The sequence below is a fragment of the Malus domestica genome, chromosome 02, assembly GCF_042453785.1.
Source record: "Malus domestica chromosome 02, GDT2T_hap1".
NCBI classification, from domain to species: Eukaryota; Viridiplantae; Streptophyta; class Magnoliopsida; order Rosales; family Rosaceae; genus Malus; species Malus domestica.
The window spans coordinates 36,367,068-36,385,795 of NC_091662.1; the positions used below are offsets into that span (position 1 = coordinate 36,367,068).

At 38.4% G+C, this 18,728-nt stretch overlaps 1 protein-coding gene across 1 annotated transcript; it reads right to left on the bottom strand.

The window, feature by feature from the left end:
- Positions 1–879: 879 nt before the first annotated feature.
- On the bottom strand, positions 880–15,011 carry LOC103418631 (cycloartenol-C-24-methyltransferase). Its single transcript, XM_029096674.2, has 14 exons — positions 14,719–15,011; positions 14,452–14,574; positions 4,488–4,554; positions 3,793–3,866; positions 3,616–3,700; positions 3,446–3,501; positions 3,051–3,105; positions 2,484–2,531; positions 2,262–2,345; positions 2,038–2,154; positions 1,849–1,932; positions 1,638–1,763; positions 1,393–1,490; positions 880–1,138 (listed from the first exon to the last, which is right to left on the bottom strand). Exons 2-14 carry the CDS (start codon positions 14,532–14,534, stop codon positions 1,072–1,074), a joined length of 1,044 nt encoding a protein of 347 aa, XP_028952507.1. The 5' UTR covers positions 14,535–14,574; positions 14,719–15,011; the 3' UTR covers positions 880–1,071.
- Between the last annotated feature and the right edge of the window lie 3,717 nt (positions 15,012–18,728).

An 18,728-nucleotide genomic window follows, 5' to 3' on the forward strand; every position in this document is an offset into this window, starting at 1 on the left:
CGAAATAAAACCTTTGATCGGGTAAAAGTTGTCAACCTTTTTTTATTTTTCTTTTCCCAGAGACCTTTGCCCGATGAAAATAGGTCGAGGAGTAAAATAATAGTCGTCGGGCAAAGTATTCGTGCCAAGAAAAAAAAAGTGGTGCATAAATACCACCTTTTGTGCGACGAACCCTTCAAGTTCTGTCAGACAAAGGTATATTTTCATAGAAAAACTAATGAAAATGTTTTGAAAACCTTGAGTTTTAACGATAAAGACAAAATAAACGGTAAAGTGAACAGTACTAGGATTAACTTTTTAGTATAAAAATGTGATTTTTCGTTAAAATGATCAGTACCGGAATCTTTTCGTTAAAGTTTCTATTTTCATTTGTTTGTGAATGTTTAGTTTCAACGAGGCAACATGTTATGGCTACGTTGCACATTGATTTGTAGTGTTTGAAACAGACTTGATACTTTATGCCTTCTTTCGAATTGAATATAATGTTTTACAGAAAATATCCTGTTCCTCATAGAATGTGAGAGGGAAATAATTTAATGATATTGACAAAAAAAACAAGTAATGTTAAGTAGTTTAATTTTTTTAAACTAAATTTGATAACTATGCAAAATATCATTAGTAATAAATAAATATAATAATCAATATTTGAATAATAATCTAATAATCAGCAGTAACTTATAAAATTTATTCTAAATTGTTAGTCAACTTCACATTACCCGAAAAAAATGTCTTGCATCAGATTAAATTCGATTAAAAAAAATATAATATGAAGGCAGCATGTTCTTTGTGGATCCCATGAGTGATTATAGATCTGATGTAAATTTGCACATGGTGCTGGAGAACAAGTCCAGACTCCCACGTGGTATAGCACGTGACCAAGGCCCAGAAAAAAAATACTATTAAAATAATTAATTCTTCATTGTCTGTATCCAAACAAAGATGCAAAATAAACTCAGAGGAAATGTAAACACAAAACAACAAACAAGCAACTTAGACAACACTCAAGCAAGGTAGAATATCCAACATATTTTTCCAAATCCCTTGCAGGTTGAACTAGTCTGCACTACCAACCTACTGACTCTCCTCCGTAAGCGGCTTTCGGGCCAGGAAGAAATACATCGGTGTGAAAATCTCTTTCCTGAAAGACATTCATTAGGATAATCGATGTCAGTAGCTAATATATGCATGCTTCTAGAACGAAATCATAGAGTTATAGCTTAAATAGGCATTCGTCGTTCTAGTCCAACTCTATTTTATGGAGTCATGGCGGCCTGTCAATTTGTGTTTGAATCACAGAACAAGATGACACATATTTGAGCAAACTTACTTTTGCCCAATGAGGTGGATGAAGGTTCAGAAGAGAGAAACACGCCGAAAAGAAAGAACACTTACTTTCCGCCTTCGACTAGCCCTACAGCTGCTTTCTCCAGAAAATCTTGAACTCTTTGGCTTCCTGCTGGTGCAAGTCCAATATATTCTAAAACCTTGACCTACAAAAAATAAAATTTAAAATATACAAGTCAGGCACTAATCCCTGTGCTTCGTGTATTTAGCACAGGAGTAGTCACTGTTCCACAACGCATCATAAGAAAGTGGCTCAACAATTCATTGAATGACTACCATATTCATGCTCTTACCAAGTTTCTGGTAACAAATCGCCCAGCAGCAGTTAGACGAAAGCTACTAAGTGAAATCCGACTTTTGTCCAAAGGCAGGTACCATGGAAGAGGTGAGTCCACCGCAAGATCTTTCTCCCATATGACCTATGCTCACAATGAAAAGAAAATATTAAGTCAATCTCTTTTCTCTTGCATAGATTTCAAAAAGAAGTAAAAACCTCCTACTGACCTCAAAACCTGCTTGTTTCAAAGCTTCAAGACACTTTCCTGTCAATCTGATGTCCGGAAGGCCATCACCAATCTCAATTTCTGCCTGTGGCAATGAAGTTCTTTTATATATATTCACAATCTAGAAATCATTCAAAAGTAAATCAAGTATCTATCAACAGCTTGATTTTATGCTTTTGGTTTCTCTTACCTTGATTTTTTGATGTTCTTGGTTATTGGGATCAAATGCATCAGTCATGCACCACTCATATGCAGCAAAACTGTGACCGGGTTTTAATACTCTGTAAATCTCCTTGTAGCACCCATACTATCCAGGACAGATGGTGGAAACGTTAAGCCAACAGAAACTAAGTGGAAGATAATGATGAACTAACTAAACGAGCCCAAAGGTTTCCAGCCACAAGAATGACTTACTGCATCTGGTGCATGGCAGGTCGCTTCAATTGCATATACCGCATCAAATGAATTTTCAGGGAAAGGTAGTTTCATGAAGTCAGCCTGCACCATTTATAAAGTGCAAAGAATTAGAGCTATAACATAAACCAGTTCTCTCCACATTCTCCTATGTATTACTGCAAGAAAGGAAAAAAAAGGTACTTTCTACGTTGAACAAGAACATCATACAATGCTACCAACCTTAACAAAGTTGCAGGTCTTGTCCACTCCTACAATACGGTTTAGTTCCTACAGAGCAAACAAAAGCATGATAGTATTAGGCCACTTTGAAACTGAAGTATTCCAGTGGTCATTCTAATATCTCTATTAATCTCTATTAATTAATGAAACCCTCTTCGTCAACCAAAAGAGGGTGAAAAGACTATTAGCCTTTTATCACACAAAAAAAATGATGGGCAATAATGTAATTTTACAAGTCCAAATTTTACTTTTTTTTATTGAAGCCTCACCTACAAGTGATGTTAAAATACCTCCAATATTTAAAATAAAATAAATAAAAAACCAAATATAAAAACCTCCTACCCCACCACGTTCTCTCTCTCTCCCTCTCTCCTTCTCATTTTCTAAAAAAATGTGTTCATACACACAAAGTGTGTAGGCAAATGCTAGTAAACAAATAAATAAATCATTTAGGCTTCATAATTTTCAATTGGACAAAAGGATTATCTTGAGAAACCATCAAGACTGGCCATTGATTATGTTCATTATTCAAAACAAATTGTCGCCGGTATACATAGGTTTATCTACCTTTCCTCTTGTGATCTGATACTCGTTGTTGTTCAACCCAGTAATTGATGTTGAGCTGCACAAACCACCACAGAAAATCTTTGTGAACGTAGAGATTCTTCTTGAACAATTAAATCACTAAACTCTAAACTTTAGACTTGACATCAGCATAAAGTACAGATCACAATGGTATCATCTTACATATTGAATAAACCATACGCATAATAGGAGGTCTTCCCATAAGGTGTTTTCAGTCCAACCCAGCGGTAAATTTAATATTCATAAGAACTAAAACAACCTATAAAATTCATCTTCAGTATAAAGGATAGTCTGGATATGCCACTTCGTATTCAAATATTACAGCCATGAAAACGCTGTCCATCAACTAAAACCTGAATAAAAGAAACGGCACTCACCTGAAGCGAGATATTTCTCTCAGTGGTCCACCAATTCCACAACCTACATCCAAAACCTAAAACAAAAAATACAGAAAACTAAGTCAATAATTTGAAATTTTGAACCAAATCATAAAAGAATCTTTCTCTTGCTAATCTATATTCCATAAAGTCTAATTTGGAAGACTAACTTTCTGCCCAGGTTTGAGTCCTAGTTGCAAAGCAAGGAAGTGTTCATGTCGCTTGATACTCTCTCGAAGAGACTCCCCATTCCACCTGCAGGAGAGCAATACATCCATCAGAAACTCTTATAAAAGATACAATGTTTTCATTGCTTGCAAGTGAAGATACGAAGAAAAAAGAGGAACCTGGGTGCAAAGTGGAAAGACTCTCCCCAACCATACTCATAAAAGCTTGTAACAAGATCATAGTATTTATTAACCTGAAATCCCAATGAACCAATTTAGTGAAGTAGGACATCCCAAGCTTGAACCGAAATGTCATCAGATTAAATTGGCAACAATGAGCCATTAAATCTTTATACTCAAAAGACATTGCAAAGGCCAACTTTCCCATATAGACATAACACAATGTATCTTAATTATCATAAAAGTTAATATCTCATGCAAAATGCAAAAGTAACCACATAACTTGCCATTATCTTGTGTCTTATCACATGAACTAGGTGATATTATAAGACAGCAAAGAAGCCTTTAAGGTTGTGGGGAGGAGCATTTGTGGAAGATTATATATATACATATATATATACATATATATATATATATATGTATATAATATATACATGATGAATAATATCATCGGGAAACAGAACATTTTTCCCTATGGTGATTCTGGTGAATAGTAGAACCAACAGAGAAAATCACAATCCCTAGAAGATCAATGATCCCAAACAAGAAAATATAGTTGAAAAAACAGAAGAAGAAAAAAAGACATTAAATCAGGTATAACCAGGAGGGAACAAAGTATGCAGCTTATTAGCAAGAGAGGCTTGTATACCGACAATCCTCAGAAGACAAATGGTTGATACAAGAGTCTATCTTACCATGTCAGTGTAGTTGGACTTCCTTGCTTCCTCTTCCCCTCCATAACAAACATGATACTTCTCATACCTGAACCATTACTCAATAAACTGAGATTACAACCACATATGCCATGACATCAGCAAAAACTCAAGTTACATTATTTCACACGACATCCCAAAACAATTTCTAGGAACTTTGCATTGCCATGTATGAGAAGAGTACATGTTTGGCTACAACTTACATATAATCATTTCACAAAATTGAACAAACTAGCTTTCAAATTCTTGTTGAGTCACCACACAAACAAAGGATTGGGAATTCAAGCCATGCAACTTGATAAATATGTAAAACGCTTTATAAATTTAAATTCTAATCAATATTCTGGCATATTATCATCAAATTCAGTCAACATTCAAGTTAGCAAAATTGAAGATGAGAGCTTCGTAGCCATACTACAACTGCTCCCGAAGGAGAACTTCATAGCCATACTACAGATTTCCTTGAAGTGGTTCTTTCCAAGAATTAACTCCGCCTATGTAATTTTACATTGCCGGTCCCAAGCCCGGATAAAGGAGGAGGGGGAGGGCGTCAGGTAGTCAACAGCCGGCACTCCATGATCACGTCGAATCCTTATGAAAATGAATCCAGAACAAAATCGCGCTAAAGCTAGGGCGTCACCCGTAAGTGGCGCGCTGTGTGGCCCGAGCACAGTGATAAGTGAGCAAGGGTCGCTGTATCTCCATCGGCACCCGGATGCAATGTTAAATGAGCAAGGGGGCCGTAGAAACTTCTTTTCGAACGACTCCACTCAAAGTTGTTTGGGAGCATATGCTCCTATCAACTTTACACGGGACACACAAAAGAAGTACTTTGATCCTATTAGACGGGGGAGGGTGAAGAAGCTAGGACAGAAGGGTAGAGTTCAAGAGAGCAAAATGCGTTTAGGAACGTGGAATATAGGAACCTTAACGGGAAAATCTATGGAAGTAGTGGAAGTTATGGTGAGGAGAAGGATAAATATTATGTGCCTACAAGAAACTAAGTGGGTTGGTAGTAAGGCAAAGGATCTAGAAAACTCAGGGTTTAAACTTTGGTATTCGGGCACAAATAGAACGAGAAACGGTGTTGGCATCATCGTGGACAAGACCTTGACACAAGATGTTGTAGATGTCAAGAGGGTAGGAGATAGAATCATGGCAATCAAGATTGTAATAGGACAAGAACTTATCAATGTGATTAGTGCGTACGCACCTCAAGTAGGGTTGGATACGAGTTCGAAGGAGAAATTTTGGGAAGACCTTGGAGACTTGGTGCAAGGAATTGCTCAGACGGAGAAGTTATTTATAGGAGGAGATCTAAATGGACACGTGGGCAGGGAGACAGGCAACTATGGAGGTTTTCATGGTGGCCATGGTTTTGGGGAGAGAAACGAGGATGGGGAAGCTATCTTGGATTTTGCAATGGCATATGATCTCTTCTTAGCCAACACCTTCTTTAAGAAGAGAGAAGAACATGTGATCACCTACAAGAGTGGGTCGTCAAAAACACAAATAGATTTTCTTCTAATGAGGAAAGGGAATCGTATAACTTGTAAGGATTGCAAAGTTATACCAGGAGAGAGCGTGGCTAATCAACATCGCTTGTTGGTGATGGATGTACATATCAAAAGAGGGAGACAAAAGAACAAGACTTGGAAGTGCCCAAGGACTAGATGGTGGAATCTAAAAGAAGAAAAACAAGCCATTTTCAAAGAGAATGTAATCACCCAATGTGTGTGGGATAGAGAGGGGGAAGCTAGCCAAATGTGGGATTCCATGGCTAGTTGTATCCGAAAAGTAGCAAAAGAGGTATTAGGAGAGTCCAAGGGCTTTGCCCCACACCAAAAGGAATCTTGGTGGTGGAATGAGGAGGTACAAACAAAGGTGAAGGCTAAGAAGGAATGTTGTAAAGCCTTATACAAGGAGAGGACCGATGAAAATGGTGAAAGGTATAGAAAAGCGAAGCAAGAGGCGAAGAAAGCGGTCAGAGAAGCTAAGTTAGCAGCTTACGACGATATGTATAAACGACTAGATACCAAAGAAGGAGAGTTGGATATCTATAAACTAGCTAGAGCAAGGGAAAAGAAGACAAGGGACCTAAACCAAGTGAGGTGCATCAAGGATGAGGATGGAAAGGTTCTTGCTACAGAGAACGCGGTTAAAGACAGATGGAGAGGTTATTTTCATAATCTTTTCAATGAAGGACATGAAAGGAGTGCTTCTTTAGGGGAGTTGAGTAACTCAGAAGAGTGTAGAAACTACTCTTTTTATCGTCGAATCCGGAAGGAAGAAGTGGTTGTAGCTTTGAAGAAGATGAAGCATAGAAAAGCAATAGGCCCAGACGATATACCAATCGAAGTGTGGAAAGTTTTGGGAGAGACAGGTATAACATGGCTCACTGACCTTTTCAATAGGATTTTGAAAACGAAGAAGATGCCAAATGAGTGGCGAACGAGCACTTTGGTGCCTATCTACAAGAATAAGGGCGACGTACAAAATTGCATGAACTATAGGGGTATTAAGTTAATGAGTCATACAATGAAGCTCTGGGAGAGAGTCATTGAGCATAGATTGAGGCAAGAGACACGGGTTTCGGACAACCAATTCGGGTTCATGCCAGGGCGCTCAACCATGGAGGCAATCTATCTCTTACGAAGATTGATGGAAATATATAGAGATGGAAAAAAGGATTTACACATGGTCTTTATAGATTTGGAAAAAGCGTATGATAGGGTCCCAAGAGACATTCTTTGGAGGATCTTAGAGAAGAAAGGAGTACGAGTAGCATATATCCAAGCTATAAAGGATATGTATGAAGGAGCAAAGACTGCCGTAAGAACTCATGAAGGACAAACCGAAAGCTTTCCCATAACTGTAGGATTACATCAAGGCTCATCCTTAAGTCCTTACCTTTTTGCGTTGGTAATGGATGAGTTAACAGGACATATTCAAGATGATATTCCTTGGTGTATGCTTTTCGCAGACGATATAGTGTTGATAGATGAAACTCAGGAAGGGGTAAATGCAAAGCTTAACCTTTGGAGAGAAGTGTTGGAATCTAAAGGTCTTCGCCTAAGCCGATCAAAGACAGAATATATGGAGTGCAAGTTCAGTGCAGATGGAAGCCAAAACGAGTTAGGGGTGAGGATCGGAGATCAAGAAATACCAAAGAGCGACCGTTTTCGTTACCTAGGATCTATCTTGCAAAAAAACGGAGAATTAGATGGAGATCTCAACCATAGAATACAAGCTGGATGGATGAAGTGGAAGAGTGCATTTGGCGTGTTGTGTGACCGCCGTATGCCACTGAAGCTCAAGGGAAAATTTTATAGGACGGCAATAAGGCCGGCGATGCTGTATGGCACAGAATGTTGGGCGGTGAAGCATCAACACGTACACAAAATGGGTGTAGCGGAGATGAGGATGCTTCGTTGGATGTGTGGGCACACGAGAAAGGATAAGATTAAGAATGAGGATATCCGGGGTAAAGTAGGAGTAGCCGAAATTGAAGGAAAAAAAAAAAGGTCGTACCCAGTGCACAAGGCTCCCGCTTTACGCAGGGTCTGGGAGAGGTGAATGTCGGCTAGCCTTACCCCCATTTATGGAGAGGCTGCTCCCAAGTCTCGAACCCGAGACCTACCGCTCATGGGCATGTGCAAAGAAGGCCTACTGACGCTCCGATTAGAAGATGCGACTATGGGACAGAGGTTCAGGGCCGGAGGGGTAGAGGAAGACCTAGGAAAACTTTGGAAGAGACTCTAAGAAAAGACTTAGAGTACTTGGATCTAACGAAGGACATGACACAGGACCGAGCACAATGGCGTTCTAAGATTCATATAGCCGATCCCACTCAGTGACTTGGATTTTCCAAGTCTCCAACCGAGAAGTTTTCCTCACTCGAAAAATTAAGGGAACACTACCCCAACCTACATGCTCCACTCAGAAAGCTTCAACATACAAGCTTCAACAAAAGAAAATTCAAAGAACTTAGCGAAGAAGGCTTTGGTGTATTTAACACAATACGTTGAAATGAAGGAAAACTTATTTATTGATATCCCCGATAAGCTACAAATATGTACATATACATGAGTCAAAATAAACAAACAAGATGGAGCATTCACAAAGGTTGCTTAGGAGAAGTCTCAGCAGTCGGTAGAGCCCCAGAAAGAGAAGGCATCGGAGGGGGATCATTCGGAGCCTCAGTACTGGACAGAACCCTAGAAGGATGAGGCATCAGAGGTTGATCATTTGGAGCTTCATTACACGGTACAGCCCCAGAAGACGAAGGCAATAAATGCCTTTGGAACAAACCCACAAATCTCTGATGATCAAGTAAAACCTGACCATCAGTTTCCTTCATCTGGTCAAGCTTCCTCTTCATGTTTGTAGCATAGTCATGTGCGAGCCGGTGCAACTGTTTATTCTCATGCTTGAACCCTCTAATCTCCTGTTTGAGACTCATCACTTCGGCCGCCAATGATTCAACTTGGCGGGTTCGAGCAAATAGGCGTTGGGCCATATTAGACACAGAACCTGCACACTGAACACTGAGAGCCAGTGAATCCTTAACAGCTAACTCATCAGACCGTTTGGAAAGTAGTCTGTTATCTTTGGGAGTGAGAAGGTTCCTGGCCACCACCGCAGCGGTCATATCATTCTTCATCACGGAATCCCCAACGGTAAGAGGACCAGTAGGGGAGACGAAGGATGGGCGCCATATGTTGTCTGGAGAAGGCGGGGCTGCCTCTTCAACAAGGTTCAAGTCAAAACGACGGTCGGAGGGGCCAGACATTTTCAAAGGTATTGAAGAGAGAAGAGGTCGGACAAATCAAGATCTTAGAAGTGCAAGAATGGAGCTTCTACTGGTGGAGATTCAAGTGTGCTTTGGAACTTAATGCCAGCCCCTATAAAAAGCTGCACTCGACGGAGCTTCAGACATCGAAGAGGCGCCTGCTCAGAAATCGAAGAGGCGTTTGCTTTCTCAAAAGCTGGGCTGCTTAGAGACCACGAGGGTTGATCTCATAAATCGAAGAGATGTTTGCTTTCTCAAAAGTTGGGCTGCTCAAAGACCACGAAAGCCGATCTCAGAAATCGAAGAGGCGCTCGCTTCCTCAAAAGCTGGGCTCCTCAGAGACCACGAGGGCCGATCTCAGAAATCGAAGAGGCACCTACTTTTCCAGCCTTGTCAGCACCTGTCACACGCACACTCAGCTTTGCGGAAATTATGGGTATTCTGTCGAAGACTTCTGGGGAAGTAGAAAACACATGAATCTTACTGTCCAATCACCCACTTCCCACACGCAGCAATAGCTCATGGGTACCACAGATAACTTTGCCAAAGTTCTCTGTCAAAGTTGAGCACGTGAAGCTTGCAGCTCCCACTACATCGCTCTGACCAAGAAGGGTAAAAGAATAGCAAAGAAACAGCACTAACAAAGTCTAGACCCATAAATTTTGAAGGTCTAGCTACCATATTATTACCCACAAGGGTAAAGGAACAGTACCACTGTTGGATAATTGGAAAGTCCCTGTGTGTCAACCTCAGTGCCTCGTGGCAAGGTAGACTAGCAAACATGCCCAACCTTTACTCACATGCGAGAAAACACTCCCAATAAGATTGCTTGCTCCAAAATCGAAGAGGCACCGTCCTCCGAATCTCGAGAGCTAGACTCCCAACATGACTACTTTCTCAAAAATCGAAGAGAGGGTAAAGGAACAGTACCATTGCTGGATAATTGGAAAGTCCCTGTGTGTCAACCTCTGTGCTTCGTGGCAAGGTAGACTAGCAAACATGCCCAACCTTTACTCACATTCGAGAAAACACTCCCAACAAGATTGCTTGCTCCAAAATCGAAGAGGCACCGCCCTCCGAATCTCGAGAGCCATACTCCCAACATGATTACTTTCTCAAAAATCGAAGAGACACTGCTCCCCGAATCTCGAGAGCCAGACCCTCAGCATGATTGCTTTCTCAAAAATCGAAGAGACGCTCGCTTTCTCAAAAGCTGGGCTGCTCAGAGACCACGAGGGCCGATCTCAGAAATCGAAGAGGCACCTTCTTTTCTAGCCTTGTCAGCACCTGTCACACGCACACTCAGCTTTGCGGAAATTATGGGCATTCTGTCGAAGACTTCTGGTGAAGTAGAAAGCACATGAATCTTACTGTTCAATCACCCACTTCCCACACGCAACAATAGCTCATGGGTACCACAGATAACTTTGTCAAAGTCTCTGCCAAAGTTGAGCACGTGAAGCTTGCAGCTCCCACTACATCGCTCTGACCAAGAAAGGTAAAAGAATAGCAAAGAAACAGCACTAACAAAGTTTAGACACATAAATTTTGAAGGTCTAGCTACCATATTATTACCCACAAGGGTAAAGGAACAGTACCACTACTGGATAATTGGAAAGTCCCTATGTGTCAACCTCCGTGCTTCGTGGCAAGGTAGACTAGCAAACATGCCCAACCTTTACTCACATCCGAGAAAACACTCCCAACAAGATTGCTTACTCCAAAATCGAAGAGGCACCGCCTTCCGAATCTCAAGAGCCAGACTCCCAACATGATTACTTTCTCAAAAATCGAAGAGACACCGCTCCCCGAATCTCGAGAGCCAGACCCCCACCATGATTGCTTTCTCAAAAATCGAAGAAGCATCGTTCTCCGAATCTCGAGAGCCAGATACCACATACCACTTTTTCAAAGTGCTCTGACAGAGTTAAAACATGTGAAGCTGGCAGCTCCCACTACCGTGCTATGACCAAGCAGGGTAAAGGAATAGCATTACTACTTGTTGTTAGGGAGACTCCTATATATGTTGACCTTCATCCCCAACGGACAGGCAGACCTGCAAAAATGCTCAACCCTTCCTCATATCTGAGAGGGCACTCCCAACGAAGCCTTTCGAAATATTCAGCTTTCTTTCCCCCCGATAATACCTCTGCAAACAAGCTATACTAGAGCAAGAATATCTCATATCATCAGGGTTAAAAGCAAGAGTATCCCATATCATGCTTTTTCCCTGTCTTTTCCTTTGGCCTTGTTTTTACCTGCAAGACAAGGAGAAAGAGAGCAATCAGTCAGCACTTGAAATCAAACTCCCAGCCAGGAACTGACAGCCTGGAACCCCTTACCTGATTACTTACCTGGCATTGCTCTCGAGTACTCATCTTCAACATCTTATGTTGCCAGGGAAGATACCGCATCTGCTTGAGGAACAGATAGGGCAAGTGCGAAGGATACAAGGAAGCATGTGGAGACAAGCGTAACAGCACACGTGCCGATCCATCCATTACTCTGTCAAAAGCAAAAGTATCCCATATCAACAGGGTCGAACGTACTCTAGATTTGATGGACTTGTTTTGACCCTCAAATTCTTCAGTCGGCCTTATACTCTGGAGGAAACCAGAAAACCCTCCAGCTCAGTTCAAGAATAAGCCTGTGGAAAGTTACTTCTTCAAAAGCAAAAGTATCCCATATCATCTCTTCTCATTTTTCTTCTCTTTATCCTTCATGCTGCTGCAAGATGGGGAGAAGGTGAACAATCAGCCGGAGCTCTGATTGCTTACCTTGTCTGTCACCTCTTTCAGCAAATCCCCTAGCTCGGCGACTTGGGGGACTCCACCAGTTAAAGATACCACCCCTGGATGGAGGAAGAGTACTTCCAGAGAAGCTGCCACATCTACCTATGAGACAGATAAGGCAAGTCAAGATGATATCACACTCCGATACTTAGAAGTTCGTGATTACGAGATCATTCTCCCACAATATTTCCTAATGTCATTTGTACTCTAATGTCATTTGTACTAAATCATTCACTTGTACTCACTAAGGGAGAGCTTGAACCTATGTACTTGTGTAAACCCTTCACAATTAATGAGAACTCTTCTATTCCGTGGACGTAGCCAATCTGGGTGAACCACGTACATCTTGTGTTTGCTTTCCTATCTCTATCCATTTATATACTTATCCACACTAATGACCGGAGCAATTTAGCGAAGATCACAAAAAGCGACCGTTTTCGCTACCTAGGATCTATCTTACAAGAGAACGGAGAATTAGATGGAGATCTCAACCATAGAATACGAGCTGGATGGATGAAGTGTAAGAGTGCATCCAGCATGTTGTGTGACCGTCGTAGGCCACTGAAGCTCAAGGGAAAATTTTTATAAGACGGCAATAAGGCCAGCGATGTTGTATGGCACAGAATGTTGGGCGGTGAAACATCAACACGTACACAAAATGGGTGTAGCAGAGATGAGGATGCTTCGTGGGATGTGTGGGCACACGAGAAAGGATAAGATTGAGAATGAGGATATCCGAGGTAAAGTAGGAGTAGCCGAAATTGAAGGAAAGATGAGAGAAAATCGGTTCCGGTGATTTGGACATGTGCAAAGAAGGCCGACTGACGCTCCGGTTCGAAGATGTGACTACGGGATAGAGGTTCAGGGCCGAAGGGGTAGAGGAAGACCTAGGAAAACTTTGGAAGAGACTCTAAGAAAAGGCTTAGAGTACTTGGATCTAACGGAGGACATGACACAAAACCGAGCGCAATGGCGTTCTAGGATTCATATAGCCGACCCCACTTAATGGGAAAAGGCTTTGTTGTTGTTGTTGTTGTGGTTCTTTCCAAGAATTCCGAACTTTTCATCTCCATTACATACATAATTCATAAGTGAAAATTCTAAACGCACTGTATATTTTTCATTTTATATTCATTTAAAGGATAACAACCATTAATATAATTATAACAGAATTAGTACTGCTTCCATAATTTCAATTTCTTAATTGTCATAGTTCATGAATTCCCAGGCAATATATATAGATAAAAGGAAAATGTAACTACAAAACAAAGCTTCCAAACCTTACATATAGTACCAAATATCCATCTCATATATTCAAATAGAAAGCTTTACTCTTTGGTTAGCTAGTTCTGACAGAAAAGGACGTCACAAACAACATTCAAACCTCACCAAACACATCACGAGTTCCTCCACTTACCAAGTGCCAGATCAAAGTTACTGCAAGTTTCCCAGAACCCTTTTTTTTTTTCCTAATTGCTTTAGGATAACCAATTAAAAAAATAAAGAAGAAAGCTTTGGAACCTATGTGAAATGGGACCATTAAATGCTTTTAAGGCACGGAGTCTACTTCCTACCACATCCATGTGACTTCTCTAGCAGTCTCCCACCACATGTTGTATGGACACATGTTGTATGGACATCTCAGATTTCCCCATAACTCACGTGACTCTACAGACATTCCCAGATATGTACCACTCAACACTGCCTTCTTCACAAAATCTACAGATCATTAATTTACTTTTTATTTTTCTATGACAACTGATAATTGAGATTAGCCTTGATTTGATTGTGATTAGTTAGCCCAAGTCGAAATTAGTATTAATCCACCCTCTGAACCCGAGTTCCAATCTCTATGACTTGACATCTGATAATTGAGATTAGCCTTGATTTGATTGTACTTACTAGTCCACATCAAGATTAGCATCAATCCACCCTTTGCACCCGAGTTCGAATCCCTCTCCCCGTAGTTTTAAGTAAATTTAGTGTAGTTTTTCTATTGTATGCCAAAGAAAAAGAAATTAGCATTAATCCCATAAAAAATTAAGATTTTTCTAAACATCATGGTAAGCAAAGATTAGAGCTCAACACACTTCCAGATTAGTAAGAATAGGAAAGATTAAGCTTAATCAAGAGAGAGAGAAACACAAAGATATAAACATCAAGCATTTATTTTTGAAATATAAAGATCAAAACTTTAGGCATTTACTTCTGAAACAAAATAAATGAACAAAACCATCAACGTCAAGGAATGATTAGAGTTGGTGGGTGCAATATGAAATCTAAGTTTCTAGAGAGAAAAACAATCAAACTTCACACTGGATCATATTTTAAGAGAGAGAGAGAAAGAGAGAGCTGGAAGTACTTTTCAACAGCAGAGAGAACGTCGGTTTTGTCGATTTTTCCACCGAGACCCGATGCGAGATCCAATGCTCCAGCTTTCGACATCTCCTCCTCTTGAACTTCCCTAACGCAAAGTTGCGAAGATCTGCATAGTAACACAAACCCATTACTTGAAATTTATAAGTAAGCATTACAATCCCTACATTTTCTTAATTTTTCAGAAGCAACAATAAAAAGTGAAAACATTGCTTGAATTGTAACGTGGGATGATGAGAATCAATGTCTTTACATCGAAAGGAGAATTCGAGAGAAGCAGAAAAAAAAAAGGAGAGACTTTTCGAGGGAGGCTGAAGAGGGAGATGTGAGATGAGAGAGAGAGATTCGCTGGAGGACACCAATTTGTTTAAATATATACAGACGGCATCAAACAAAAGCTGATTGGGAGTCGGATGACAGTGAGAGAGAGAGAGAGAGAAGGCCAAACTCTAGGAGAGCGACTCTAAATTTTCGCTGTAACATAACAAAAATAATCACTTTTGTAACGGAAAAAGAAAAAGACTCAAAATTCGTAAGGACACCACTAATTAAGAAGGATGTTTGAGTTTTTTTTGTTTTTAATAGACGATGTGTGCATGTTATAAATAATGAATTGATAATAATGTGACTTAAGTTCATTTTTTACGAAAATCAAACTTAATATTACAAGTAAAAAAAAATACTAATAGACCATTTATAATATTGATTGAAGACCTACGAATCTCCTTCTACCTTGAATGTGATTGAAACCCAATCTTGAATCTTGATGCTTATAGAAAACTTTTTTTTTTCTATAATTAGGAATTCTTTTTTCTTCAGTCAAGATTCGGAATTCTATGTCTTATGTCTATCTTCCGTTTTATTATTTTCATATTTAAATGAGGTATGGAGTATGGACAAGTTAAGCTGAGTTATATTCTATGTAAATAATATAATACAGACATATCTACCAACCACTCACACTCGGAGTCACAAATCGATTTCAGAATGCCAACAGGATCCTCTTCGGATCCCTTTGGTGAGGATTCTAATGATCTGTAAAATCGTGTCCGTTCATCATATATCGTACAGTCAAATTTTTTTTTTAGTACTGTTTGTATTCAATTTTAAATAATAAACTTTAAAATGATTTATGACCGCACGATGTACGATGAACGGACAAGATACGTAGATTTCCGGGATCCTTGGCAAGGATCCGGACTCTTCAAAATGGGAAATAAACTAGACAAATATAGCAATATAATCATTAGAGAAAAATTAAAGGTTTTTTAATTGGCATAGAAAATTTTAATCAAGTAAGAGTGATAGAACTTTAAAATTTGCATGAAAAATTTAGTATTGAGATGATTATATCATAAGAATATAATTTGTTTACGAGTTTTGATAAAAAAATAATAATTAACACATTAGATTCAACCCAAAAATTTAAGGTCATGACTCAAAACTTCTACTATAAGATTTTCTTTTCAACATAATTGGACCCTCTCCTAAATTATATAGACCATATTTAATATGAACTGTCTAAAACAAATTGGTTTTTATATGATAAAACAGAATCATAGTTATAAGGATGGGTTTTAAAAATAGAGAAGGGAGAACACTTCGCTTCTGCTTACACCCAATTCTGAATGGACACGTGTTCGAGTTTGGATTAAAAAAATCAAAACTTTGATACGTGTCCAGCCGGGATTGAATATAAGCAGTAGTTGCTACTAAATTTGCAGCAGCCAAGTCCAATTCATAGAGAAGGTTGTTGGCACAACAAGTTTCAAACCCTAGATTGATGAAATTTCAGGATGGGCTTGGCTTATTCAGATGTGGTTCTGCCACTGGTCATACTTACTTTCACTTATTCAAAGTTAAAAATGACTTGTATGGTATAGTATAATGTTACAGTAACGTTTTATGTTAAAAATATAAAAATTTGTGTTAATTTCACTCTACGTGTTATTATATTATATTATTAATACGAAACATCCCGTATGGGTTATACTCATGACCATGACATGCAAGATTGTCTTCCTGCATAACAAAACACGTGAGAGCTCATGGATTATCACTATGTGTGCATGTTACATGTACATACACATTTATTATATGTAGATTTGGAAAATCCAAGATTCCAAGGGTGTACCGTATATTATATTCCCTTTTTTAATCTTCACAGAATCAGAACATATATACTTTTCCACTTGGATCCGATCCTTTTCTTCTTCTTTTTTTAATAGGAATCGTCTGCTTATCTTTCTGATAGCTTTCTTTATTTTTAAGCGAAGCTTATCTTTTTCATATAAATTATGTTTAAAGGGAGGAAGAATTAAAAACATCTCACCTTAATTGATTAAGATAAATTTGCAATGTACTCTGTTTGATTTTCTTTTTCTATTTTGTATATATTCATGCAATCACTATATGTTTTTCTTTGTATTTTTATTGTTTTTGTTTTTAGAATGATAAGGTTTATGTCTCCTTTTTTAATGTATTTTTTTTATCTTTTTCTTTTTGTATTATAAGGGTTATGTTTATGTTCTTTTAATTAGGTGTAACTTATTTTTTTTGTTATCAATAAAATTATCCTGGTACCGTCAATTCTCCTTTTTCCATGTGTTTCCACTTTCCACTGCAAAAAATATGCATATTTCAAAACTAAACGCTTTCTTTATCACGTAAACATTACTTCAGCTATTGATTAGAATGTGTAACTTTCATATTCTAAAACCCTAGATCATCCTTTTACTATTTTCCTAAACAATGTCAATAAACACTTGGTTTTTCATTTGATTTTTTTTTCAAATACAAAAATATTAGGATATCTTACTCTACTTAAAATGTAATTAGATTAGACCACACAATGAGTCAACCACTAAATAGATATCGAACACAATTATAATATGTTATTGTCATCCATGTGAGAAGAACTTGAGACTTCTAACATACAATTAAAGAAAATTTCTGCTAGACTATTATTAGTTGTAATTATGAGTGCTTTCCCAACCAACACAACTACATTTAATTAATCAACAAATTGTAATTATACCTTTTCCTTCCGAAAATTAACAATGAACCTTTAAGTGCTTTCACTCCAACTACTCAACTACTTTTCCTTGAAAGTTAACAATGAATCTTTAAGGCTTGTTTATAACTGCTTTTCAAATTGCTGAGAGTGTTTTTTTTTTTATAAATTTTTTTAGAATCAATTTTTAGTAAAACTGCAAGAGGATTCTGAAAAACACTTGAAGTGCTTCTTACTAGAACATTTTTTCTAAAAACGCTTACCATCATTTTAAAAACAATTCCAAACATATGTCATTATTTATGAATGATACTATGTCCATCCCATTATCTTATCTCCCTATTCACATTATATTCCCATCACAATTAAAATAAATAAATAAATAATATCACTCTCTTCCCACCCAATATTATTCCAATTATAACCTTTTAAATTTCTTTAAATTTTATTTTGTGTATATGTATACATATATGATTATATGTCATGAAAAACCAAGTGACACTGCCAATTAAAGATTGAATATCGGACTTTGGACGTAGTGGGTTGCCTTTGGATTGCCCTCTTCATGTATTTGTCTTTTTTAATTAGTAATTTAGTTTGACCCAAAAAAAAAAAAAAAACGCAGACTCAATATTTTTTTTTTTTCGCTCGCTCGCTCCCTTACTCTTTTTGTTGGACTGGGGGTTCTGTTCAGAAGGAAATTGAGAGAGGAGGAACCGAAAAAGAGTTCAGATCAAAATTTACAAGCTTAGTATAGGGGAAATATGTCGGATTTGTTCAAGAGAGCGAAAAGAAGCAGATTGACCTTCAAAGATGGAACTCTCGCCACTCACATGATTTAGATTAAGGTTGCACATCATCACGAGAGAAAGGGTAAAGAGAAGATTTGAAGAGGGAGGAGCTGGCATTGACGCCGTTGTGAGGGAGGCGTGCAGGTGTGGACTGGTTGGGTTTATACAGTGGTGTGGTTTTTTAATTTTCTTTTTGTTTTATGCTATTTCAACTAATGTTGACGTGGCAAAATGTTAGTAGTTATTTTAAGTCCTTAAAGGTATTGTATAAGTGGAGATATTTGTCAATGACATTTATATTTTAAAGTGGGCAAAGATGTAAGATAATGGGGTGGAATTAACACCACTCTTATTTATTTGGTTTTTTTTTTCATGAAGCCAGATTTGGGTGAAACTTGATGAATCTATTATAGTACTACCAAGAGAAACCCCAACTTACATCAAAATGAGTTGATGCTA

Excerpts from the sequence above, each read along its gene's own strand:
- LOC103418631 (XM_029096674.2), bottom strand. The coding sequence starts at position 14,534 with ATGTCGAAAGCTGGAGCATTGGATCTCGCATCGGGTCTCGGTGGAAAA. Across the intron at positions 3,106-3,445 it reads AGAGAAATATCTCGCTTCAG|CTCAACATCAATTACTGGGT; the intron begins GTGAGTGCCGTT and ends TGGTTTGTGCAG. Across the intron at positions 2,532-3,050 it reads ATCAGATCACAAGAGGAAAG|GAACTAAACCGTATTGTAGG; the intron begins GTAGATAAACCT and ends TTTGCTCTGTAG.